At 40.8% G+C, this 26,532-nt stretch overlaps 1 protein-coding gene across 1 annotated transcript in view; it reads right to left on the reverse strand.

Moving 5' to 3' along the window:
- The window catches only part of sema4ba (sema domain, immunoglobulin domain (Ig), transmembrane domain (TM) and short cytoplasmic domain, (semaphorin) 4Ba), a 77,916-nt gene that overhangs the window by 3,503 nt on the left and 47,881 nt on the right, over nucleotides 1-26,532 (reverse strand). The window contains exons 2-14 of the mRNA XM_037107946.1: nucleotides 20,627-21,027; nucleotides 9,322-9,482; nucleotides 9,068-9,130; nucleotides 7,867-7,965; nucleotides 7,232-7,343; nucleotides 6,886-7,002; nucleotides 6,308-6,465; nucleotides 2,669-2,850; nucleotides 1,553-1,703; nucleotides 1,036-1,246; nucleotides 835-950; nucleotides 265-422; nucleotides 47-138 (exon numbers count right to left, since the gene is read on the reverse strand). Of these exons, the coding sequence (XP_036963841.1) occupies nucleotides 47-138; nucleotides 265-422; nucleotides 835-950; nucleotides 1,036-1,246; nucleotides 1,553-1,703; nucleotides 2,669-2,850; nucleotides 6,308-6,465; nucleotides 6,886-7,002; nucleotides 7,232-7,343; nucleotides 7,867-7,965; nucleotides 9,068-9,130; nucleotides 9,322-9,482; nucleotides 20,627-20,744 (1,738 nt within the window). The 5' untranslated portion in view covers nucleotides 20,745-21,027. The remainder of the gene's footprint in view (nucleotides 1-46; nucleotides 139-264; nucleotides 423-834; nucleotides 951-1,035; nucleotides 1,247-1,552; nucleotides 1,704-2,668; nucleotides 2,851-6,307; nucleotides 6,466-6,885; nucleotides 7,003-7,231; nucleotides 7,344-7,866; nucleotides 7,966-9,067; nucleotides 9,131-9,321; nucleotides 9,483-20,626; nucleotides 21,028-26,532) is intronic.

Below are 26,532 nucleotides of genomic sequence, written 5' to 3' on the forward strand. Positions count from 1 at the left end.
ATCCTGCGCCGAGTGCTGTAAATCCAGAGAAGAGGAGTTCACTTACGTGTAGGTGGAGGTTTAGCAAACCGTGGGCTTGGCACTGTCTTGTTGCAAATAACTGATGTGTCTGCTTCATCTACATCCTGCTGCCAGGTACTGAAACACACAGATTTAATCAGAAAAGTGGAATTTTCAATTGCTTATATTTACATATATAGAGAAATGTCATAGAAATGTGTCTCTAATAGCTTTAGCTGTAAAACTGCTGTGTAGACTGCATACTTTTTTGGTGGCGCCTGTCTCACATCCACACACTGCCTGCCGTTCCAGGCACAGTAAGGATCCCTGGAGAGGATGCACTCCCCGCAGCTCTGGTAATTAGTGCAGTTAGCTACTGGGACCTCCACCAGTTCAGAGAAAGAGGAAACATAAAGCTGACCCTGTGGAGGGAGAGATGACGAAGCAGGTTACAGGAAGGAAGTGCCCCACATACAGTCACACAGTTATTAATTTCATCCACAATCTTCCATGTCTGACCCTGAATTGAACACAGCACATTTAGTTTAATATGAATTTCTTCGCCTGAATGTACAAATCCAAGCATAGTATCAAAGACAAGCCAGGATTCATTAAGTGTCACAATTCCAGCTGTTAAGGCCCCAGCTGTTTGCAGATCCCCTGAGAGAAAGTTGTATGTAATTAGCTCATTAAACATGAGGTCTGCTTCAGGCTGTGACTCTTCATGGCTCATGGAATCTCTAAACTGCCAATAAATGCATTTACTGCGCTTGTTATTAGTTTGCACCATGAGAACGCTCAGTAAAACAAAGCTGGGCCTGTTTTCCACCATACCTTCTCAGTGTCCAGCTCGATGTGTTGCACTGGCTGGGAATCACGGAAGAGCACCATCTCCTCAATGATGTGCATCTTGTTGTTGACATTAATGGCTTTGTGAAGTCTTCCATCATCTAGAAGACACAGTATAACTGGAAATTAGATGGAAGCCTTCGTGACAAATGGAAACTACAAAGGGGTTAATGGGCGGGTGTTTACCTGTGCCAATGAAGAGCACATTATACGCCTTTTTTGCCACCAGGACTCGATGGACGGCGATCTGAGTGTAGCGAACGTTCCGTTTTAGGAGGAGAGGCTGGCTGCGGATCACGCTGTCCATCAGGAAGTGGTCTTTGACAAAATTCAGCACCTTGTCTGGCATGTGCAGCGAGGAGGAGATGCCCTGTTCCCTGGCAGCATTTGTGATACACTGTGGAGGAAACACAGTATTTTACATACATTCGCTCATGTTAGGTCATGACACAAACTGCAGCTGAACAACTACTTTTTTTTTTTGCATAGATTCTTTCAGTGATTCAGCTGTGATAAGCCTGCCAGGAAAAGACAGTTGTTTGATAAGAATCATGTCGAGGAAGAGGTGAGGAGTGATGGCAGCTCTGTTTGAGTCCCGATTGTCAGTCAAGATTGAGGACAGGAATGTATGTAAGTCACTGCTGAGCACTGATGTGTTGGTGTCTACAGGTTGTCCAGCAGAGGGCAGCAGGTGGGTACTCACCACTCCAGGCCTGGGCTCTGGGACCTGATGGTTGTATGTGTACCACTGCTGAGTCTCTCGGTTGACCTCACGGTATCGCCCATTAAACGCCTTTTCCACCTGGTCCATAGTGAAGGCACACACTGCAGAGCTGCCTGAAGCACCTTTATACCTTTATAAGACAGAAAAAAAGCATCTTAGCATTACTGGTTGGTGATTTATCTGAGGAGAAACTTCAGAAACATAGTCCAAACTGGACAACACTTTAGACAACAGCCAATAAACAATAAATACTAATACCACAACAATATGAAAACTCACATCCTTTGAGATGACCTCCCTTAATAAAGACATAATCCAGCAGTGGTTGGTGAATAAGGAGGAGGCAATGAACTGCATGTAAGCAGGCTCTCTCAATTAAAAATAGTGAACAGTAAACTATAAACTTCACAGATAGCCTCCCTTAGACCCTCATCCGTCACTCGATGGAAAAATAGGGAGGGGACAATAAACTGCATATAGGCAGGGAACTTTATATAAAAGAGAAAATAATCATTTATTTAATAAATTCTTATAGTAAGCTGTCTGTGACCTTATGGAGGAGGTTTAAACTGAAAGCATTAATAACTCTGTGACTAAATTATATTCTATAATCTAGGCTTAAATATATTTTCTGTACATTGTATCTCCCTAAATCATGGTCTAAATGTTGTTTTGAAAAAGCCTTCAACAACTCCGACAGGTTTTATACTGAATCTCCTTTCTTTTATTCTAGTTCCAGCCTAAATAAAGATATTTAGTGTAGAAAATATCAGAATAAGTCCCAAATAAGGTGACTTAAACCAGTTTTGTCTTGTTTGTGGCACAGTTAATGAAATACACACACAAAAAAATCAAATTCCAAAGAATAAAAAAGTCAATTCCCGCTCAAAATATTATGTGATAAGTGTGTGCAGCTCAAACGTTCATTCTTTAATTCTGCCAATATTCCCAAAACAGGTTGCACTTTGGTTTCAATCAGAACATTTTTATAGTATGATTGGTTTCAAAAAGACCTTTTGATTGCTCATTTGTGCTAAATTTGCACAAAACCCCTCAAAGTATCACTAGTTTAGTTTGGTGATAGCTGGTCCTCACCACTGAGACGTGAAGACTCCATAAAATAAGGTGTTCTTCCAATCCTCAGGGCTGGGCGTCAGCACAAACATGTCCTGGATGATGTTGAAGGGAAAGCCATCATCAGGCAGAGAGCACAAGAGCTGAGCCTTCAGGAAGGTTGTCCATTTCTTCTGCAGCACCCTCTCGCCTCCCATGTCGCCCTGCAACACAGGCAATGCAGATGTGCAGCTGTTTAACATGTGGCCAGTAGAGGGTGCAAGAACACAACACTGACACCTGTCTGAGGCGGTGACTGTTGACAATGCCTCTGAGGAAACAGTTTGATTTGATGGGATCTGACAGCCTTGTAAAAGGCATGAAATAATAATGTGCACCATATGGCACGTTGTCATGGCATACCTTACATACCATAACACACATATTGTATTATATTGGGAAGATACTGTCATCCGTATCTACTTTGTTCATGACTAAAAAAGAAAGAAATAAAGAAAGCGCTGGGTCCAAAGGTAAAGCTGTTTGAATTAAAATGTTAACCTTTCGTAGTATAACCATGATGATCTAAATCACTGTGCCAGTAACACATATATACCCTGAGGCAGCAGACTTCTGGGTCATGAAAACAATCTGCCTCATCAACTGGCTTACACTGAAAAAAAAAGGCTTTGAGGAGGGCAAACGCTTTTAAATGAAAGACAACGAGGCATTGCTCCCGACAATCCTTCTTCAATGACACTCCCGCTGTTATTCGCTGCCTTTAGCACCAGCCTTCAAAGTGATGTGTGGCACGGGACCTCCTTGACATGCAGGCTAATTTGGCTACACGGATTGTACAATAAGATATCTGAGCAAATTGGAGAGCAACTACATTTTTAAACCTCAATGTGAAAGTGATTTACTGTACGTGATGTGTGGCTGGGGAGAAGGACTATATTCCACAGGAAGTTACAGGCCTCAGGAAGGTGCTTACAGATGTTTTATATACACAAAACAAGAGGATATTTCTGTTGGGATTTACAGGGAGGATGATCTTCTGCACCAACCACACCGTCTGTTTACATTCAGTTCATGGCAACAATTATTCCGGTTTTCTCACAGGCACAGATCTGACAAGATGAAAGTCGGCAAGTGGAGAAAATTAGTAGTTTTAAGAATGTACAGAGCAGAGGACCAAAGAGAAATACTAAATGATCTAAACTACAAGAAAACGTGTAACATGAAGCTTCAATTGGGTCCACTTCAGGATTACATTAATCAGCGGAAATGGCAGCGCTGGATGGGGGAAATGGCACATGACCAACACTGAGCTTCTGAAGCAATTACTTACTGTAGTAACCCAGGCAGATAATTAGCGACATACAGTATATTCTCTCGTCCTCCTGGCTGAACCTAGTTTTAGAATTTAATGCCACTCTGTTCTTAAACCGACTTCTGAATAATTGAAGCAAATGCATCCCGTTCATTAATCCCTTGTAAAAGCGCCCCTTTGTTCAAAAGGCTGTTCAAAAAGCCATGAACATGTACTGTAGGCAGTAATGGCTTCTATCTGGGAAACTGAACAATCCTGCAGGCTTTGTTTTGTTTGTTTCAAGCAAAACGTTGTTTATCATTCCATAGTTAGCCTCGATGAAGTGGGACCTGTGTGCTAAACACCTGAATAAACAACAAAGAGGGGGCCTGCAGCCAACACAAGAAGTCAAACAAGGATCGAATTTAAAGTAACAATCTATTTGAACAGGGATTACTAGACTGTTTCATTTGAATGAACATACAACATCTGTATTCTGAGAAAATACCTAATTTTCAAAGCTCAAGATACATTTTCAAAAACTCTTTTTGCATTTGTTTTGTACACACACTCCCCATGAAGTGGCATATTAAAACTCAGTGGTTAGGAGTAATGTGAGCCAGGAAACGTTATATTCAGCACATATTTTAAAGGTATCATTTGTAGAATATGGCCAGAATTCTGGGGCAGCATATCTACACGACAACTGCCAGCTATCCTTGGCTGCAGCTAGCTAGTGTTAGCCAATGAGATCATGGCTAGTTAGCTGTCGAGTCTGTGGCCCTAGAGTCTGCCTGGTCAAGAACCTTGGATCAGCGTGGGAGTCACCATAAGCGACGGGCCCGGCTCTACTGGATCTGGCGACCTGACATGAGAGTGAACACAGCTGGACACCATACTTGGATTGAACACAGCCAGTTTGAAAACAGAGGATATGATCAGCAGCAGAGGGTGCAAACGGCGTGTAGAGCCAGATCATTTTCAGTGAAATAGGGATTTATTTCTACCAAACCAAAGGTGACTGTGGAAACAAACCAAGGCTGTGTTGGTGAGTTAACGAGGCATTTTAGCTTGTCTTTGTTTGTAAAAGGAGACAATTTAAATCTAGAAGGTGTAAGCTTGTATTTTTCTTTTAAGTAGGGAAGAGTAAGATAATTTAATTCTGTCATTTTGTGAGTTTTTGTTGCTCATTCATTACTTTAACAGCTGGCAGCTTAAACATCAGATTATCAACTCTAGAATTACGAGACAGAATGGACCAGAGCTGGCTGGTTAGCATTCTGTTGATGTTTAATAATGTTTTCTAATGTTTTAAACTAAAATTCAGGCCATACCTTACATATTGCTCCTTTAAGCATATGTGAGAAAGTCTATCATCAACATACTACATGAGTGTATATTTATACAACTCTGCTTAATTAGGATGATTTTTTGAATGGATTTATGGAAAAACAGAGTGGAAACTTGCTTGAAAAATGAAGATAAATCCGTGGGCAGTGCTTGACTAGATCAGGCCTGTGAATCACAGCATGATACCACCTCAGGGTGTATATCTGATGCACGCACTGTAGGTGGTGTCTTTATATGACAGCAGGATGACTGTCAGACACACACCTGGAGACGGTCTGAAAATAAAAACTACTGAATAACTAAATACTGAATTTCTGCATAGATTCCTAAAAAGTTTTAGTTTTACCAAAAAAAGGATATGAAAATAAATAATGAATATACATTTAAGATGGTGTCACGAGACAAGTTTGAAATAGACAAAAATGTTGTCGAACAACAGCTCTAACATAACATATTTTCTCTGACGTGGACATCAAACTGTCAGCATGTATTTTTCACTCTCCTTGGATAAACATGACTGTTTTCACAGAGATGGGCAGAAATCTGATTTGGAGAACAGGTTTGAGATTTGCTATGATGTTTACAGATCCAGAATAATACTGTGTGAGGTCTGCGTTTTAGTTTAAAAGCCCCGAGTTTAAGTATTTCACCAGGTGATAATCCATTTCTGCACATGAATCATTTTGAGTTGGCTACTGAGTTCTGTCTGAACACAAATATTTGGTGAAACATGATAAGAATTGAGGGAGGAACTGGAGAAAAAGAATCAAACAGAGGAGAAACATGGAAGAGGAATGTTTTTCTGTAACCAGAGAACCTGCGTCACAGCCCAGAAAGACTGTGAGCTATCAGAAGCTTTCAGAAGACTACTTATACATCTGTATAGGAGCATATACTGAACACAAACACACATAAATACACAATGGTCTGATAGATTCCTGAAGGGGTGTTAGTGGGTGCTGCTCAAGAGGAGAAAAACCTCCTTTTAGATGGACTATCTGCCTTCAAGCATCACTCACCTTACACACGCGAGCAATGCGTGACACAATGGTGTTGTCAAAGAAATCAAACTCCTTTCCTGCTTCACTGAAGAAGAAGTAAATCTTATCGTCATCGCCCACTAGGTTGCCCTTGGGCAGGCTCTCCTGTATGTAGGCAGAGCCAACAAAGGCCGGGTCTGGAAGAAAAACAACGTGAACAATACTGTCAACCTACAGTATATGAAATTCAGGCATCCAGGGAGAGATGTCCCTATTCCCTCTGACATCAACACACTAAATGGAAAATTCAATTGTATCAGGGACTTGGTGTCAAATTCTGCAGTTCTCAGACAGCATATCTGACACGAAATAAAATAAAATAATACATTTGCAGGTAGTACTTTATATTAGGATACATGTTTTAACATCATAGGCAAGAAGGTCAGGGTCAGCTGCCCAGCCATGCCCCCAAAGCCTTTATTAAGGCATTAATAAGTGATTTATATGGACGACTAATATTGAACCAATATGTTACCTGTATGCATCCTGATAAGAGACTAGTTCATGGTGTCATCATTTATCTTATGATATGAAGATATAATGAAAAAGACTTGTACCTTGAAGCCAGTTAAGTGAGTTCTCTGTTTTTAGAGCAGTTCCTTGGCTCAGACTCTTGTAAATGATGGGTTCATTTCCTTGGAAATTACTAACTGTACCGGCATACAGCTCTCCATCTGCAGCAAAGAGAAGAAGACCAGCTTAATCACAGTGTTTACCGCGGGGGAATGGGCTTTCTGCGTCATACACAGTAATGAAATCCAGAGGTTACGCCCCAATTTGTCTCCATATCAACCCCCTGTGTCTGGTTACTTTACTGATTCCCACAGAGTCTTCTATAAACTAAAGTGTGAATGTGAAAACAACTCGACTTTATCGACAGCTGACAGTAATTCAGGGACCTACCGGCCATGATGGCAGTGGACTTGTATTCAGGGTTAAATGGGCAGCGGCTTCGTCCATCCTCTGTAACAATCTCACCGGTATTACTTCTGACAAGGGAGAAGTCTGCAGTTTTCTAAACGAAACAGGCACACACACACACACACACACACACAGAATGGCACATGCTTAGCTGAATATTAGAGCTGTAACCTGCTCTGACAGTCACCGCTGTCTGTCTGTCCCACAGTGAGAAGATATTCACTCTGTCTGTCTTTGGGTAAAGTTGAAGCACGGGTCATCTCTGTATGTTTGTTGCTCTGAAAGGCTTTAAAAGATCTGTAGAAAAGGATTGCAAACTGGATCGATTCTTATATAATCTGATTACATGCATTAAATATTTTGATCCATTTCCCTTTGGCACAGGAGATAATAAAATAATGCACATACAGTATATTGTATCTAGCTCGGCATGGGCCTCAGCCAGACTGCTAAGTGAGCTGAGAGGCAGGAAGCATCAGACTTTAGAGTCTCTTCCTCTAGAATCTAATAAATAATCACTACATATGAAGTCCTGCATTAGGGGGTAATCAACTTCTCTAAAAAAACAAAACTATGAATGACACAGCTTTTTTCAATCATAATATAACAAGACTCACTATGTAAGCACAGGTGGGGCTGAAGGCGTATGTTCCACACGTGTACAGATGAGTGCTGTTCATGCGTAGTAAAATCTTGATGTAGTTGAAGCAGTCCGTCTGTATCAGAAACACAAAAGATATTTATGAAAATGGTTGACAATTAACTTCCCCACATTAAAGTTGACAGAAGCTTTACAGAAAGTGAAGATAACAATGATCCACAGACTTTACCACCGTCAGCAAAGAAGTTTACAAAGATATCAACCTGCCAAACTACAGTGATTCTACTGCAAATTATTTTTGTAAAATCAGAGGCGGGAAGTAACAAAAGGTATATTTTTCAGAGCTACATTTTAACACAAATATCTGTTCTTTCAACTCCCCACATTTCTAAAACAGACTTGTTACTTCACTTTTAATGCATTTGTGGGGATTTATTCATCATTTTTATTTTGCATCAGTGCATGCTGCCTTCCCATCTTCACAAGACTGATTTCAGTGCATATAACTCACAGCAGTAGTAGGACGTAACAAGATAGAAACAAGACAGAAGCATGTTAGTGTCTTGTATCTGCAGAGACCCTGCAGCCCTCTGCCTGTATTTTCATTTTGTTGCTATGTGCGGGATGCTTTACTAACCTGAAATTTCTGTTATAGACGTACTGAGAATGAGGTTCAACCATTAATTACCTTTTTGATGTGTTTACGAACAACTCGAACAAATCCAACTGATTCTATCTTTAAGTTTAAATGTCGTTGAATTATATTAATATGACATGAGGTTCAGTCAGCTTTGCACACAAATGGCCAGGAGAAAAGTCCTGCAGAGTGATACTTTTCCCACTTAGATTTTTGGGCCATGTTGAGTCATCCAGCAAGTTTGAGATCGGTTTCACCATTCAAAACAAACACTGATTAATCTGCTAATGTGTTCCCTTCTAACAAATAAGTAATCATAAATTCACAAGGCCCTTGGTCTGTGTGTTTACATATAGAAGTTGTAATGGAGTGTAATAGAAGAAAAGTGTGTTTGAGAGGAAGGAAAAATCCATTGTTTGAATGGAAAGTTACAACTTGACAGGAAATTTCCAGGGCTGTGCCCTGGGTCAGTTTCCAAAGTGGCATGCAACAATGGTCAACTTGACCAAGGAGGCAAACCTGCAGTCATGTAAATACACTTTGAGCCATCTGAGTTCAGGTACTTGAGCAGTTCACTCGCCTGCAGGTCTTTGCCTTTGAAACTGCACTCGTCTCTCTTCCTCTCTGGAGTTTTCCACGTGAGCTGCGGGAAAGAAACACTGTCAGACTCACACTGTGGGTATAATACAGTGAAGAGGGTTATGTTCTCATTGGACTTCTAGGATCGTATTATATTTACAACCACATTCATATTGTACCTCTGGGATCCTATTATAACTACATTCATATTGATAGAGTATATGATACTGCAGTTTACAGACGCTTGGCTCTTACATTTCTTTGAAGCTTGACTGCACCGATATCAGTTAGGTTGAGAGCAAAAAGAATCTCCCGGGCACCGACGTACAGCATGTCGTCTTCTTTACTGAGGTGGAGGGAGGTGAAGTTATAGACCCCGCTGACTGAGAAACTTCTGGTTGTCCTCTCCTTTGCATCTGGACAGAAACAGACAGAGAGGAGACAGAGGGCGTCATTCATTAATGAATATGACCATGCTGAATATGAAGAGGGTTTCATAGAGTGCATTAAAACTGACAGAAGCCATTATAAGGTACTTAAAAAAGCAAAAAGGATATTTGAATATGCAAATTGAGGCATTTTGCAGATTATTATGTTAATATGTCACTCCTGACTGGCCTCACTGCATTCTCCTGTTTCTGACACCATCACAGCCTGGAAAAGTTTTGTGTGCTTTCATGTTGCCAAAAGAATCTTAAAAAAATGGACTGTCAGCATGTATTTTTCACTCTCCTTGGATAAACATGACTGTTCATGACTAGAGAAATAATGCTGTAATTTGTACAAGTAAAACCATATAACCTGGTGCAATATCAGAATGATTGATGTTTGTTAATTGTTAATTGATGTGGTTAAAATGTGGAAATGATATATAAAAAACAGATAGGATATTGTTGATTTTTGCATCTAATGTTGGCATGTTGGCATATGTATTTCAGCAAAGGAAAATAAGAAAAAAAGTTTACAAGGTGCATTCAAGTGCACTTGAACTCATTTGGCCCCTGATGGCTCTTGATTTTGGACCCTGACAAGCATCTACAGGAAAAAACATACATTGCGAGATGGATCTCAGGATGTTATGGGTCATTACTGAAACATTTAAATGAAGATACATTTGAATTGTAAGATCTGTTTAGTATCCCAGCAGTTGGTGACATGCTACAAAGCTCCAAGTCAGACTTAAATGAAGATGAAGGTGTTGTCATTTACAAGGTCAGCAACTTATATCTTGTGGCCACCAGGATGCTCCTGTTGGATGTAAATGTCTGATGTCATTTCACTGCTCACACTGTTACTGAACTGAATTTGGCTGCACACTTATTGAATATAACAGGGGTAAAAAAAAATGTTAAAAAATGTGCCTGTGTTTTTCCTTGCGTGCAACCACAACTTCAACATCCTGTCAGCTCCTCATCAAAGAGGGTCAAAGAAGGAAGGAACAGGAAGAGAAAAAATCTTATATTTCTCCTACAGTAAGTGAATGATTTGCTCCAACCACATTAATACCTCCCGACTGAAGCCAAGGGTTAAATCATCAACTCTCCTAATCACCGCTTTAAAGGCTCATGTGTATCTCAGATTTGCAGCAGCCTGGAGGCTTTCACTGCTGGCCCAGCTTGAACAACTCGCCCTAATTGCGTGCCAGCATAAACAGAAGCAGGGAGCTGATGGAAACTTGACGTGACTGAAGCTCTGTGTGATGTGACGGATGTTTTTTTCACTAAGACCAATCACAGGAGCCCTTCTTGAAAACTGTATTGAAAACAAAAAAAATATTTGACAGGTGATTGGACGTACCATACATCTATCTGTGTGTCACAAGTTAACATCAACCAATCAGATAAATGAACCATGTGACATGGTAGGAGGGCACTACCAGCAAAGCTAGTTGGTAAATGTAACTCTTAAGTTGATTTCAGACCTATCCTGGTTCAGTTAATGCAGATTCTCATACGTTTTCCTGATTATGGTGCTGGTTCTCTGGTGCTGTTCATTTGTGGTGTGAATGCAAGCTTACCAAACACAGGTTTTTTGATAACAGATATGTGCTTTTAGCATGATTTTAAAAGCTAAATAACTAATAAATCCATCTGCTTATCAGCCCCGGAAGCAATCTTTAAGTATATGTTGATATGTAGCCTATGAGCTGCGTATTTGTCGTTTCGTTATTTTTCCTGGTCAGTAGGTCAAAAGCCCTTCAATGATTCCTTCTGATAATCTTCATACAAAAAATAAGTCTGACTTTCAGTTTCATTTCCAATCTGCGAGTCAACAACCAAAAAAAAATCATATAAAGTCAGTTTTGTGACTGTCAGTTGACCTCATGAGGCAATCTGCAATGCCTTTTCACTTTCCAGGCAGACAGGCAGATTCATCCTGGAGTAAAACCACATATGTTGGTGGTAATAATTACAATTATAGCACTTCCCGGTATAAAACTAATCCAGCCCAGGTAGGGAAAGATGTCATTAAGTTGTACTGATAATAAGCACACTATGTGGTACATACCCTGTAGTACGTGTGACCTGGTATAACCTCACCACAGTGGGAAGGTACAGGAGGTTAAAAGAGACTTCCTCTCCCTCGGGAAAACAGCATGTTAATAGCAGCCCATCACCGAGGCAACAGAGAGCCATATTGCAGTTAAATCTGTCCGTAAAACCTCAAGAGGCTCCGCGCTACGTACTGTACATGGACCCGTTGGGGCCGTTCTCTCTCCTTTTCACTGTCATTACAGGATAAATGGAGTGCTGCTCCGTGCTGGTACGTTTCCCCCCTTTTTTTCCTCCCCGCAGAGCCTTGGGCAAGTTTAACTTTGATTTACGGAGAGCGAGACACAAAGGCCAAAGCCTGAACCAAAACAAAAGCTTTGAGGGATTTTCACAAAGGAGGATATCTACACAATTATTCTCTGGAGTCAGATCACCACTGTCATACTTACTGGCCGCAGCTGACAAAGAAAAACAATATGGTCCCTAATTGAGTATCATTAAAGAGATCCAGGAGGGTTTGCGACCACACAAAGCTCGCCATTTACAGTTTCAGGAAAACATTAATCATCTTTCAGTAGAAACCGACTGATCCACAAATGCTTTATTCCTCGGAGGGGTAGGTAATTGTTAAAAGCTATATTTTACCTTGTATTTTTTCCCATATTTTCTATTAATGACATTATTGAATGGTCAGTCTTGAAATAATCATTTCAAATGACGTCAAGATGCTGAAAGCGGCTCTGATTGATATTTCATTCAAACTTTTTAGCTCATTGTTTTGATTTTAACAGCTAAAAAGATAAGGAGCCAAAGCAGGCTGCATAAAATGATAATAACCCCATTATTTTTGACAGGTATTGCAGATATGATATGATTCATGACCAGTCAGAACGATAACTTTTATTTTAATTGATAAAACGATTAAAATCATGATGATGAGTCATTTGTTGGGTCTGTGCCAAACACACACTTTTTCTTACATCTAAATAACTAGATTTGTTCTCCAGATTTACAAAGGATGAACAAAATTGCAGCCTCCTCTAATTTGGATATTTCACTTGGCAATATTGCAATTGTGATAATATTCCGACTAACTGTGTACCCCTAGTGAGGACCAAAACAGAGCTGAAAAGACAGAAAATACTGGAAAAAGTATGTTTTAATGTAATGAAGGGAAGGTCCCAATATCAGACTGAGTTCATCGACTTTCACAAGTGTATTTCTCCATCTTGAAAACTGTTGGATCCATTTCCAGGGGCAAACTGGGCTTGACTGGGCTTAGTGGACTTAGTGGACGAGTGACAAGTACCAGGACATAGACAAGACCCATTTGATTTGTCTCACTATGAAATCGGGAGATTAACGAGAGGAATCATCAATCAGGAGCACAGCGTCTCAGTGAAGTGAAAGTGTTGTAAACATGTGAAAGGATGAAACATCGATTTTAGATGAATGAGATGTATACACTTTGAAAAAACCTAATTTAAAAAGGAAATTAAATAGCATGTAAACTATGTGATGCAGGGGTTTCCTACACAGAAGTTACTATAACTGCAAAAAGCATTGTGATTTGTTTTACACTAGATATACATAGAGAACAAAAAGATAAATGAAGAACAACTTGCCAGAAGCTCATCAGAGAACCAGGTTTTAGTTTTCATGTGTTTCTGCCCTAACAACTAAATGGACATCCTGATATTCCATGAGAGCGTTATAATACCTGACGAAGCTTTTCAGCAACAACACAGTCCTGAGACCACAAAGCCCAGGCATAGAAACTAACTAGAGGTCAAACACTTTGCAGACTGTAAATGCTAAAACACTGTCACAAACCAATGAGTGGACCCTACTTGAACTTGTCCTACCTGACCCTCATCATACACCACAATCTCCTCAAGAATCCTCTGTATTGTTGTTTGACTGTCTGAGGTTGATTCCCGAGGGAACATTTCATGACAATGCAGCCCCAGAAATGTTGTGGTGAACATCAGGAGGAGGGAAATGGACAGGATGGCTCAGAGGAAGCACTTAAGAGTGAAAGAGCAGCTTGTATCTGCTACATCCAGAGACAAGGCGTCAGACAGGGCAGCCAAGTGACCATCATGTCACTACTGAAGAGGTACAACACTGTAGTTCATCTTCACTATGGTAGACATTTTGTCCACATCTTGCTTTTTTTCTTGGTAGGGGATCTTTGAGAAAACCTTGTCATAAAGTATAGATGGTCACTACTAGTGCTTCACTGTATTGTTTTATTCACAGTGTATTTATATTGAAATGGTAAAGATAAGGAAAAACAAAACAATACTCCAGCTCTGTCTGGTTCACAGCATTTCTTTGACCCTGCATCGCAGTGCATGAACAGCACGCTCAGTGGTTCAGCAACTGCCAGCTGTAAGCAATATGAGATCATTGCCATTATTATGTAATTAAAAGTAATTTCTGCAAATGACGCTGCTAAATGGATTGAAATACTCGCCTCGACTGGCTTGCTAATCTATTTAGAGGGGAAATTAATTATACTGGGCTTAAAGGAATTCTTCTACATTTTTGCAGCCGATTTCCTGATGGGTCCAAAAAAGTGGAAGGATAATTAAAAGTGTGGAACATCCCCTCTAGAGGGGAACTGTGGAGTAATTTGTCCTTTGGTGACAACGATCTAAGTGCTTTCTTTTGTAGGGCAGCTATAATCAGTAGCCCCCTTGTGTGGGGGCCGCCTTTATCAGCTCTTACAGCTGTATGGTAGGATAGTCAGACCTCATTTAATGCACCTGTTTATGTACCCTTCCTACAAAACTAAAAGCAAACAGTCTCTAAAGGCTGTCAAAGGCAAAGCTTTGTTTGACTGAGAAACAAAAATATTATCAACGTTAAAAAAGAAAAATAGCTCCTGGCTTCAGTGCCAAGATGACGTGTAAGCAGTTTCTGATGTCATTCATGTTGATCATAGTTCACCAGTAGATGACCTGGAAAAAAATGTCTGCCTCTCTTTAGATCAAGAACAAGCAATAGAGTCAGAGTGGGTCATCTCTAAGGGACGTCAGATGCCCCGTTTCCAGTCTTCTGACCATAAACATGTCCTATATTCTCATTTCTAAAGGAATATAAGAAGACTGTTGGCAAGCAATATTCTTACAAAAAAACTGCCCCTGAACTAGATCATTTTGTTTGTTTTGTTTATTTTCTTTAAAAAAATAACTTAGGAAGATAGCCCTGCACTATGTAATTAATCTAACTTTAATCATAATAACATTGAAATATTTGTTTTGAGCTGGTTTGGTTTATTTATTTTTTTTCATTTTTTAAATATTTTTTCTAATGTAAAAATAAAGAAATATATTTGCCAACTTGCCCGCCAACTTACATCAAGCGAAGGACAAGCATTCAATGTTTAACAATGAGACAAATTAGAACATGGTAAATGGTAAATAAATAAAAAAAAACACAAAAAAACAATATCAATGCACAGTCAATAAGATTTCTTTTCGAATGGAAATGGGTGCATAAGGATAACAATATTTTCTTTCTTATGAACCATTCAAAACCCATTTGCAATAACAAGAAAGTACTTGGTCATCAATTTTAAAACAGGATTGTTTTTCTTAGCTTTGAAATTTGTGCCATACACAGTCTCACGACAGCAACATCTTAGATATATCGAACAGTCATCATTTAGCTTTTGGCTTACACAATTCCTCCTTAAGATGCGTTTTCAGGGTTAGGGTTAGTGACAGCAAAACGCAAAGTGACAGCAGCAGAGAAGGTCAAGTAGAAGATTTACCTGATGTCGAAGGTGGGAAACTTGCAATTTATCTACAGTGAGGATTTTGGTGAAGACACCCCCATGTTAGAATTTTAATGAAGATAAAAGAGAGAGTATACTTTAGAGAAGGAAGGAGGAACTTAATAAAGGAGAGCAAAGAGACCCAAGGGACAAATCTCTAATCTTTGTCTTCATCTACCTACAGTTCTGTACTTGTTCAAGGACTTTGCTTGGGATAGTACAGATGAATCCTCATAAATCCAATTGCTTTGAGAAGAAGTGATTAAGAACCTCTGCTGAGCGTGAAGCAATGGCCAGTGCGACAGGAAGCTGGAGTGCCAACAGAAGTCCCACTGGGTCAGTGTCTGAGCGACACCAGAACTCCAGCTACTGTCACATTGTCTGGTGACATCAGGACAGAAAACAGGCCACACTGGAGCACTAACAAAATTATCCAGAGTCATTTTAGAACTAGCTATTAAGAGCTGCTGTTGAATGGGTAATTGTGTGGGAGAATAAACCTTGGAAGCTGAAGGACAGAGACTGAAGCATCTGGAATGCATTAAGACAACAGGCCAAGAGGGTCAATTCACCAGGAGATTCATTAGTCAAGCTGTGAGCCTGCTGTTTGCATTGGTAAGTTGAGGGACTGCATCTTGTAAGCAGGATATTGTCTCTGCTGCACCATGCTGATGCTGAAATTGGTGGCAATTTTGAACACAGCTTCAGCAAACAGGGGCTGGAAAGTCATACTGTAAATGCTGAAAATACTGTAAATACCAAGGAAATCGTAAAGTGCAGAGATAAAGTATGTGCCTTACGTAGTCTCGCAGCAGGGATGAGCAATAAAAGGCTGTTGTGGTGCAGTTTATTGGGGAATAGAAACTAATTAATCTGTTAACATTTAAATAAAACACCTTCGTCCAAATCTATTCAACCTGTAGTTTGTTAAAGAGCCTGCACCTCAGCTCTTTGGGAACCTTTTTCCCATGAAAAAAGTTGACAAGGGCAGTCTGTCGGCCATGGAGCAACACAAGCTGACCCCAGATTAACCACTAAAATGTAAACCAGCTGCTGGTTCATCAGGAGCTAACCATGACCCTCTCCTCAGATCAGGGCTGGAGCATCAAGAACAAAAAGACTGTACATGAGGTCATGGCATGTTTCTAACTGTGCAGCAGCACTGTGACCTGACTGCACTGACTCCATGCTGTGTATGTACAGTACGGGAAGAGACACCGCTGTTGCAACACATTGAAAATGAACGTGAGAAGCAATGACAGTGTTGTCAAAGGATGTCTAAAGGGTCTGCTGTGACTGATATACATCCAGCTCCCAGTGGATTTGACAGAGTGAGAGACATAGACATCAGCGATATCAGGATCAATGATCTGTCTTTTCATGATAGATTGGAAATAATCACTGTGACGGACGCTGGTCAGAACATCACACATAAAGTGCAGTAATGAAGTAATTGGTTGATTAACTGATTGATTCTCTGACTTATCAAGTCAAAACATATCTTAAGAAAATGGTGTTTACAACTGCACAGAAGAATGCATCTTTCCTGTTTTACATAATCATTTAAATACTTTAATCTTATGAACAAGAATGCAGTTTATTCAGGTTACAAGTATTAAATCAATATGATGATATTGTTTTATTTTTAATCAATTTATTACTTTTTGGGTCAACAAAACCTCAAAAAAGAGTCGAATAAATGTCCATAACAACTTCTCAGAGCCCAAGGCAATGCCTTCTAATTGATTGTTTTGTCTGAAAAAAATACATGAGAACTTAACCCTCACAACAGTAACTGAATTCCATATTGATGTAGTCCAGTGGCTCTCATTTTTTTTTCACCCCAAAAGCAGAAAAAGTTCAAGCCCTGCACCCTAGAAATGTATCAATCATCAACAATGACCAATAAGAATGGATACAAGTGGAATTCTACTTATAAAAGCATCAGCAAACTCATCCACAACAGCCCTGCATCAGTTCCATGTCCCACAGTCTGAGAACACTGGTGTAATCTCATGGACTTTAACAAGTCAAGTGGAGAGTGTTTAAGCATTCATGCCATTAAGAACTGCTGCTCAGCTATGTGGCACCAGCACAGTAGTGAAGAGCTGTTATCTCACTTGACACTACTGTCATTTTTAATTACTGGAGAGTGGTTGATTCGACTGATGTAGACAGGGCAGCTTTTGAATAATTAAAAATGCTTTGGTCCCAGCGTGACTGTGGGCACAGACCCTAAATAAAATTAAAGCACAACTGTCCACACGCATGTTTTCTAACAGAGGGCTGAACAGATCAACAGGCAAAGACGGGGAACATAAATGGCTTATAGGTGTGCCTTTAAATAGTGTTCCAGCACACTAAGCCCTTCAGTATGGTCTGCATTAAAGCCTGGAACAAAAGCAGAGAGTAAAGCAGATGCAGGCTCTACTCACTGAACCCATGATCCGTCCTGATAGGCGCATAATGAGAACCAGACAAGTGTTCACACCATAACACATACAAATCCCCATTCATTATTCATGGCAGATTACCCTCTTCATTAAGGCAGAGGCGGGGACCAGGGGACACAGAGGGCAAGACAGAAGAGGAGGGGAAGTTGGTCTAGGAAAATGTTACCGGATGAGAAGCAGCAGAGCTGCTCTCGCCCGCCTACATTGCCAAGGTTAAGGCTTGTAAACCATCAAGCTAACTGGCATCCAGATAGGACAGAGAGGGCCAGAAACCATGACGAGACGGCAGCTTCTGCTGTATAAAGTTCAGGTCCCTGAGGCCCGCAGCTCTGCATTCTGCTTTGATACAGTAAACACAATGTGACAAAGCTCTTCTGCGGGAGGCTGGAAAATGTCAGTGTAGCAGAACCGACATTACCACGGCAAGACAAATTCTATCACCAGGCTCTGCTAACCTTCATCAGCAGGATGATAATAAGAATCTAAAACCTCAAAACTGGTCTCTAAAACACCAACATCTGTCAGGGAGTTCAGCCTTTTTTGGGGTTTTGTTTGACAGACTTGCTGCATAACCCAGCTGGTAAATTTTACTTTGAGCCCTTAACCGTGTCAAGACAGGTCAGAAGGACCTGATAAACATTCTCCCTGTTAAGTCTTATTGTGGGTCTTCACTACCTCCGTTGTTAAAGCTGTGTTATTTCCTGCATGACCCCTCATGGAAAGGTCAGAGCTGATAAATGTGGTGACGCAACACAATTTTTGACTCCAAAAAAAAAAAAAAAAGCATGGGCGCTGTTTCATAATCATAAATTAAACAGAATGTGATACTTTTTTGACATGCTCTCACTACAGAAAACAGTACAAATACAATAATTTGGTGCCAGCAGCAAGATTCAAACAAGTCGGGACGATGGCAACTGGCCATTGCCTCTAGGGTGCGTCAAACCCGCCCCATCCTGGCGGTCTTTTGGCTCTCTCCTCCCCTGGCACCATGCCATCTTGCTTTAGAGTTCCTGTGATATTCTGTATAGTTTAATTGGCTTTACCTTGGTTAACCCGGCAGCATTTTCCTGCAAGGTTTATTTGTTAGAAACTATATGTTCTGCTGCATTTGTTAATTCAAAAATTAAGCTTTGTTGAATAAAATTCCTTAAATTAGGTAATCGTGTGCTTCCTTCCCTTTTGTGTTTTTCTCAGAGCTGGCTGTAACAGTAAAAACAACTTTTCGGTGTTGGTACAAACCCATGACTGCGGATAAGTTGGGTTAGCTCCAATAGTATTTCAAAGACAGACACACGACAGAAAAGACAAACTTCCTCGCTTAGCCTTAGTCATATTGCATTTATAGCACATACGTAACAGGCTGGTCTTCCAGGTTTCTGACAGGTGGGTTTTGCATGTTTTATGGTGGTGTTTAACACTGGCTGCGAGCCCTAAAAGCAAATCTTTCCATCAAAACAGGGAGAAGTGTGAAGCATCTTTTCAGCAAGTGATTGATGGTGTGTGTTGTTGTGAAACGCTCCATCAGGGCTGAGCTGCTGGCTTTGTCGAGGCTGGCAGGTGAGAGAGATTACCTGTTGGTATAGAGGGCCTACATGAGGGAACGTGCAAGCTCAGACAGGCGAGATGGCTGACCTATTTGAAAGATTGCCTGACTCGAAATTAGTCCCATACTGGAATTTTTATCCATGTCTATAATAGATTACTAAGAGAAGATCAATCAACACAATCTTCCCTGACAATAAGACTCTACCGACGGCTGAATCACTAACCGCAGTTCAATCATTGAAAGCCTCCATTGATCTCATAATCCATCATTGTGTTTAATTTACTATTGAAATACTAAGACACAATTAATGTTTAAATCCAGCTTGTCATTTCAAGTGCATTGGTAGAGATCATTTGAATAATTACACACAAGTGATGATAAAATCACTGCTTGGCTCTGGTGGCCATGGCACTTTCCACAGGGAGAGCACAGCAAATCAGGCTACACTAAAGGCTCACTAAACAATATCCAAGACATATTTTCAGGATGACTTATGATTCTCACAGACGTTATGTTTCTAAGCTGCCTGGCTGGTATGACATTCTGCAAACATACAATAAATACAGGTTATATAAGTGATGCAACTGTCACTGTTTGTGAGACTATATCAGGCTGAGTCGCTGCACAATAGGCCTGTTCATTTTGTAATTATGTCTGACCTGTAGGTACTTGACAGAGCCACCCTGATGGAGCTGCCATTCACAGTTAGGATTTACATGGGTTTTAAATCATTATGCTGAAGACAAACACCATTTCCAGCCGGCCAAATCCTTTTAGCTGTAACAAAAGGACACATATGAATTGTACTGATTTTTTTCCAATGGACAGAGTTAATGAACAAGGACACCCCTGGGAGTTACATAACGTCACTGTAGGCAGGAGGTGAAAGTGTTAAAGGTAGGTATACTCTGCTATACTAATAAATATTCAGTACTTCACCAGAAAACATCTGCTGTTTCTGATGATATACCTCGATATACAAGTTTCCAGATTATTGTGGTTGTGTAAAGTTTTTACCTCTGGCCAGCTGTGAGCTCGCAGCAGCTTTACTAGACCGGGCAAGAAACAGCAACAGCCCTGCTCTTTTCACTGTTTATTAACAGTTTGCCAAGTGCTGCTGTTCATGCAAAAGGATCTCACAAAGCCCCAACTGGAGCCCCAAGCACCCCTAAAGCTCAGCCTTTCTACAAATTCCATCTAACCTTGCCTGAAAGAGACAGCCCACACAGAGATAGTAGATACTGCGATGCTGTGGTAATTCTATGGTCAAGATAAAACTTACTGTAGGTGAAGGTGAGGCGTGGAGTGACATCACTTTCCGTGACAGCTGTATGAAAGCAACCAACAAGAAGGACAGTGAAGGCTGGGAGACAGAGCCAAGCCATGCTCATTGTCCACATGCCTCCTCAGGACCGCCAGCCAACTTGCACTATTTGCCTTTCAGGTTTTTGGGGAATTCATGAAGAGCTTTTTTTTTAAGCCGTGTTTATTTTCTCTCCCGCTCTCTTTTTCCAGCACCCAGGCTCCTTGAATGGAGGGTCTGTGCACTGTCTTTAAGTCAGACTCCCTCAGGCCGGCAGAAGATGATGCTGGTTTGGACGATCTGTGACCTCAGAACAAGACAGAAAGCCTCCTCGGATCAGCTGCCATGCGTACACGTCACTGCAGGGTCTCAGCCGAGATCTGTGATGATGAAGGAACAAGACTAAAATTAGTGATTTGTATAATCAAGCTTTTTTGGGAAAACTATTACAGTAGATGATTGATCAAGCAAAACTGCCAAAGACTCTGGTTCCAGCTTCTTAATTATGAGGATTTGCTGCTTTTCTTTGTCACATGCATCAGCAGATTGTCTTTAAACCTGCCAAAGCAGACAGACAGACAATGTAAACATTTGAGGATGTCACCTCAGAAAACTACAGTTTTTCATTTTTCATTTCACCCCCCATGGACAAAACCTGGGGACCTCTGATTGGTTGTTTTTCAGCCCAATGACCAACAGCAGGGGTGGCACAGCAAATATAAATTGTGTTAGCCTCGCCCTCTGCAATTTCGCCAGGGATTTCTAAGCTGGAGGGTGTGTCAGAGTCTCTTGCTCGATAAGATATATAATGATCCATTTTTGTTTTGAAGAATGCCACACACAGGATAATAATAATGTGTCAATAACACATAGGTAGCCGTTACTGATAGGTAATGTTAAGTTAGCCTGGCTAACTCCAGTGATTGCAAAAGGAATCATGGGTAGGACCACCATCATTGTATTTTTTTTTTAATATTATAAAACAATAATTTGGTGGCCCCTATGCAGTAACTATGCCGACCTTCTGGGGGTCGCAGATCCTCTGATGAAGACCAAGGGACTGAACAATTAGCTAATTTGTCAAAAAAAAAAAAATCAGTAGATCGACATTGAAAGTTTTCTTCACATCTGAACAGTTTGGACCTGCTCTGTACAGGAAAGAAAAGAAAACAGGGATTTCTTGGAAATCTTGGTTTAAGCCTAAATACAATGAAACAGTGTGACACCCAGCTCATATTACAGGAAAAACAGGACAGTCAGTCCAGGGTACCATTTTGGTGAGATGGTGCACAGTAATGGCTAATAGAGGCACCAGGTCTGGCTGAGAACAATCACACCGCATACATTTTGAAAATTTTGGGTGTAAAGGCAACCCAGGCCAAAACCAGGTCTTCCTTTTCTCCTCAAGGGCTCTGGGGATCTGAGCTTGTGTAGAATTGTTTTCAGTTTCTATTCTGAACAAGCAATATCACTGTATTGATCATTAACAGAATACTACATGGATGAATACATTGTTCAGGTCAGGTTAATTTGATAGTGGTAACTTTCTGCTTTCCAAAAGTTCTTATCGCCACATCTGAACAGTTTTGTTTGTACCTGCTCTGCACAGGAAAGAAAAGCAGGCAGACATTTCATGGAAATCATTGCTTAAGCTCAAAGACAATGAAAAGGTGTGACACCCAGCTTATACCACAGGAATTACAGGAGTTTCTGTCCAGCAGATTGCCTTGGTTGAACTAGAGGTTAATAACCAAGTTGCAAGAAAGGGCGTGTGTACATTACAACCACTGATACTGTGCTGTAAAATGTTTTGCTTCCCACAGGTCACAGAGGGCTTTAGGGTTAGGGCTCTGCCTGCTCTCAGTTACAGAGAGGAATTTATGGAGATAAAAGTGTCCAAAGCCAAAGGAAATTGGATAAATATTTGCATAAGCCTGCTGTTCAGTTCTCCTCAAATCAATACACTTCACTGGAATATAACTTCTAAGTTTTTTCGGATTTATGAGTTGACACTGGCGATCTCCTTCATCCACAAAGACTACAACAATTCTTTAAAATACAAGAGAACAAAGCCACAAGATGACTATTATACCAATAATGGAGTTATGAAGCATTTTCAGACGCTGATTAACCGAACGTAGTGAGACGTGAAGGGAAATTCAATACAGACATCCCAGTTACAACTGTGAGCGCTCCATTACAGCTGCCGCAGGGAGCTCCTCATTAAATGCAACCAACAGGAGATTCAGTTTCATGTGAGGTATGGCAATCAATAACAAAAAGTAGCGAGTGAAGCTATTCCTGCTTTCTATCAAGGGGCTTCTGACTCTTAGTCAATAAGCAGTCTGACACTTGCTGCAAACACAGACATCTCCAAATCTGAGCGGGGAAGATGACATTTGGAGGAGCAGGAACGCCACGATAAAGGCCAGAGAACAAGACACAGAGGGTTATTTCTACAATTGTAGAGACACACAAGACTTGAATGTGAGAAATGCAGGCGGGCATACTTTATTCTGTCAATTTAGCCTCAAAAGGAATAACGAGTGAAGCAAATTCATTTTTTTGTTTTTTTGTTCTTTTTTAGTTCAGTTGTTTGAACTGGGCGGTTTTGAGGTTTTTTTTTTACTATTTGTGGGATATGGGATTACTGATTCTGATTTATTTGAAGTCTTTCCAAGTGTTTACTAAAAAAGGGGGGGGGGGGGTGTCAACAGTCGAACTGATAGATAGAAATATTTTAATTTGCTTTACCACTGGTGCACTGTCCGGATTTGTGAAAGCTATGAAAGGAAATATAATCAATCATGTCTGGACATTTAAGAATTTCAACCTACAGCAGCGAGACTGTGACTTTTAATGATCCTGATGACAAAAGCAGACAGGGAGAGAGGCTTTTGCTTTTGAAACTCCAGTCCGGGCCACCGTCTGAAATATTTTGGACAATGCCCACTGCCAAGCAGCTGACATGATGTCAGTGGACTGTAACTTGTCATAGACAAGGAGGTCGGCCACGAGCATCATTAGTATCCTTTGTGTGGATCGATTCAAAGTGAGACACCACTTCAGCGAGAAACAGTGAAGCCGACATTAATTCTGGGTTTGTGTGACAGTTAGAAAAAGAGGCCCGCATGCATCAAGCTGAATCCGACTGAGGTGCGTAGAGAGAGCCCGACTCAGCGTGAGCGAGAGAACAAGGGCCCCTCTGACAGCAGAGAAATCTATATGCAACTCTGCACTTCACCGCTCTCTCCTGCATGATGCATAAACTGAATCATCCCTTTCACTCCCTACACAGACGTGATACTGTGCTCTGGCTATGGATGATACTCTCCCATCTCTCGGTCTATGATCTCCTCTTCAATCTTCCTAGACCTTGTTTCTATATCTCCCTCCAGCAACAAATCAGCCTTATCAGGTTGGCTTGACATGATCGTTGCACATGTCAAACCTTTACCAGATATTACAGGTCTAATTAAAGACATATGTTTGGTTTTATTAGTTTCAGAATCTGGGGTTCTTCACTGAGACTAAATAATTGCTATAAATCTAAATACGTTTAACCTAGTTAAGTGTAATCTATTAACCGAGCATATAACACCTTATAATGAAAATGATCCTTCAAGTTTCATTGACTCATCAATAACGATAACTTTTAAACTAAGTACAGGAATGTGTGTTGAAGATGATGATGATGATGATGATGATGATGATGATGATGATGATGATGATGATGATGATGATAACAGTAACAAGTACAGTGGCTTGCCCGAGCGGGCAAACACTGATGTGTTTTCAAAAATATTAAGTGAAGGGTGATTAGTTTTGAGTCTGGGAGTATATTCATCAAGGGTTGCTGTCAGGCTTTAACCAACCCTAACAACTTGAATTTGACTGAATTTTTCATATCTAATTGAGACTAGGCCAAGTCTCAATTAGAGACTAAGTTGCAGCCTTCGTATGGCCTGACAGGCTAAACCTGGGGTAAAAATGCTGCATAGGCACTCAACATTGCTCACAAAGCTCTCTTGCTATAAGTGCAGGATAATAATTGAAGGTAACCATGAAGAATGCACCGACATTTTTATGAACTCAGAGCTTTCTTCAGATGGATTACGACTCCTGGACAGTAAATGTTAGTGACAAATTAGGACTCTGAAAAGTGAGGGGGACATCCTGAGTGGAAATTGAAATATCTTCTGCTTCTGGGTGGGAAATAAGTGGCACACAGAGCTGTCACTACTGACTGATGGTACACAAGCATTCGCTCACCAGCCCATCATCCATATTAGTAATAGCAATAGTTTTGACAGTCCATGAAGTGAAAATAATTAGCCGTGGAAGGGAGAGGCTATGAAATGAAGCGGTAAGAGGCTCTGCAAGGAGTCAATACTCCAGACGGTCCCTTGTATTACTGTTTATGGGTTTGTTTTCTGAGCTGCCTCAATGTGAAGTTTGTCTTTTTTTTTTTTGTTCAAATATACACGTGGTTGCAAAGAGAAAAACCCCTGTAATTACACAGCTTTGTCAACATGAAACTGAAAGCTTATGGAATAATTTCAACCTACAATGCAAATTGAGATTTACTATATAAAACATTCTTGCAGGAGTGGTGAGCATGTCATATACTAGAATAAAACTTTGGACATTTTTGTCCACACTGCCCAATTTATTCACAGCAGAGCGTACGTCAGAAAGAGGAAATAGGGTTTATGTTTAACCAAAGAGGGAAATTCCCAGCACTCTTTCCCAATCCTTTCCAGTAACAATGCTTCTGTCATACAGTAAAACTATCACTGTACTGTTTATCTCTGAATGGCAGACACTGCCCAATGACAGCAGAACTCATAAGACTAGTCTTATAAATAGCAGCGGTGCGTACACTGCTGAAACAGGTGGCCCCACCATTAGCGTTTGCCATCTGAGTAGAGCAGGAGGGGTCAAGGCTGACTGGATTCCACACACAGCCTGTTGACTGGAAAAGTGTTGACTGAAAAATATGACCTCTTGGTATGCCTGTCATCTCAGGAAGCCACCTGTACATCCACACACACACACGCTGGCCACCTACGTCACGACCCTGTGACAACCCAGGTCACGTGCTCCCAGATGTGGCCTTCAACCTGTGATTGGCACTCCCCCTCCACACCACCGAAAGACTCTCAGAGATGTGTGAAGGAGCAGATGTGAGATGTGGAGGACATCATCTGTCATGAGAGGCTTTAATGGAGGAACACGCCTGCACATATGGACAGAGTGGCTGATTCACCAGGCGGGCGAGCGGTGTGGGAGTGTTGACACAGTTCTGCTCCGGTCCAACTGCCACTCAGGTAATTTTGTAACCACTCATTCAGATCTAAAGATACCCATCTATGAGTAAGACATTGCAGCACTTCCATCACGGTGCTCGGGTATCAGGTCAGAGTGACTACATGACAAATCCTTATCACAGGTGTGCCACATTATTCCAATCACAACAACTTATTCAATCATTACTGTTGCTACAAGGAGGCGATTGCAAAAAACACACTATAGTTATTACCTAGTGATTAGTTAAGAAATATTTGACTGTCCACACATATGACCTGGCACTTCTAAAATGATGCCTAGTAATACTGGGATGATTTTACTTTGAATTTCACAAAAATAATGCAACTTACCTTAGATCTGAACACTAGATTTGAAGGGGAATTCAGGTATTGACAAACCTAGGCCCTATATTTCAGTACTTGTGTGTAAATGATTCATATTGTCCACTCCAAAAGTTTTGGAATTGCCAAAGTGGACAGTGGCTGCAACATAATCCTTCGGGGCAACGATGACAATCAAAGTTACACCCATTTAAAGTGCTTATGTTTGCTGCTCACAGACTGAAGTTGTGTCTG

The sequence above is a fragment of the Acanthopagrus latus genome, chromosome 8 (genome assembly GCF_904848185.1).
Source record: "Acanthopagrus latus isolate v.2019 chromosome 8, fAcaLat1.1, whole genome shotgun sequence".
Lineage (NCBI taxonomy): Eukaryota > Metazoa > Chordata > Actinopteri > Spariformes > Sparidae > Acanthopagrus > Acanthopagrus latus.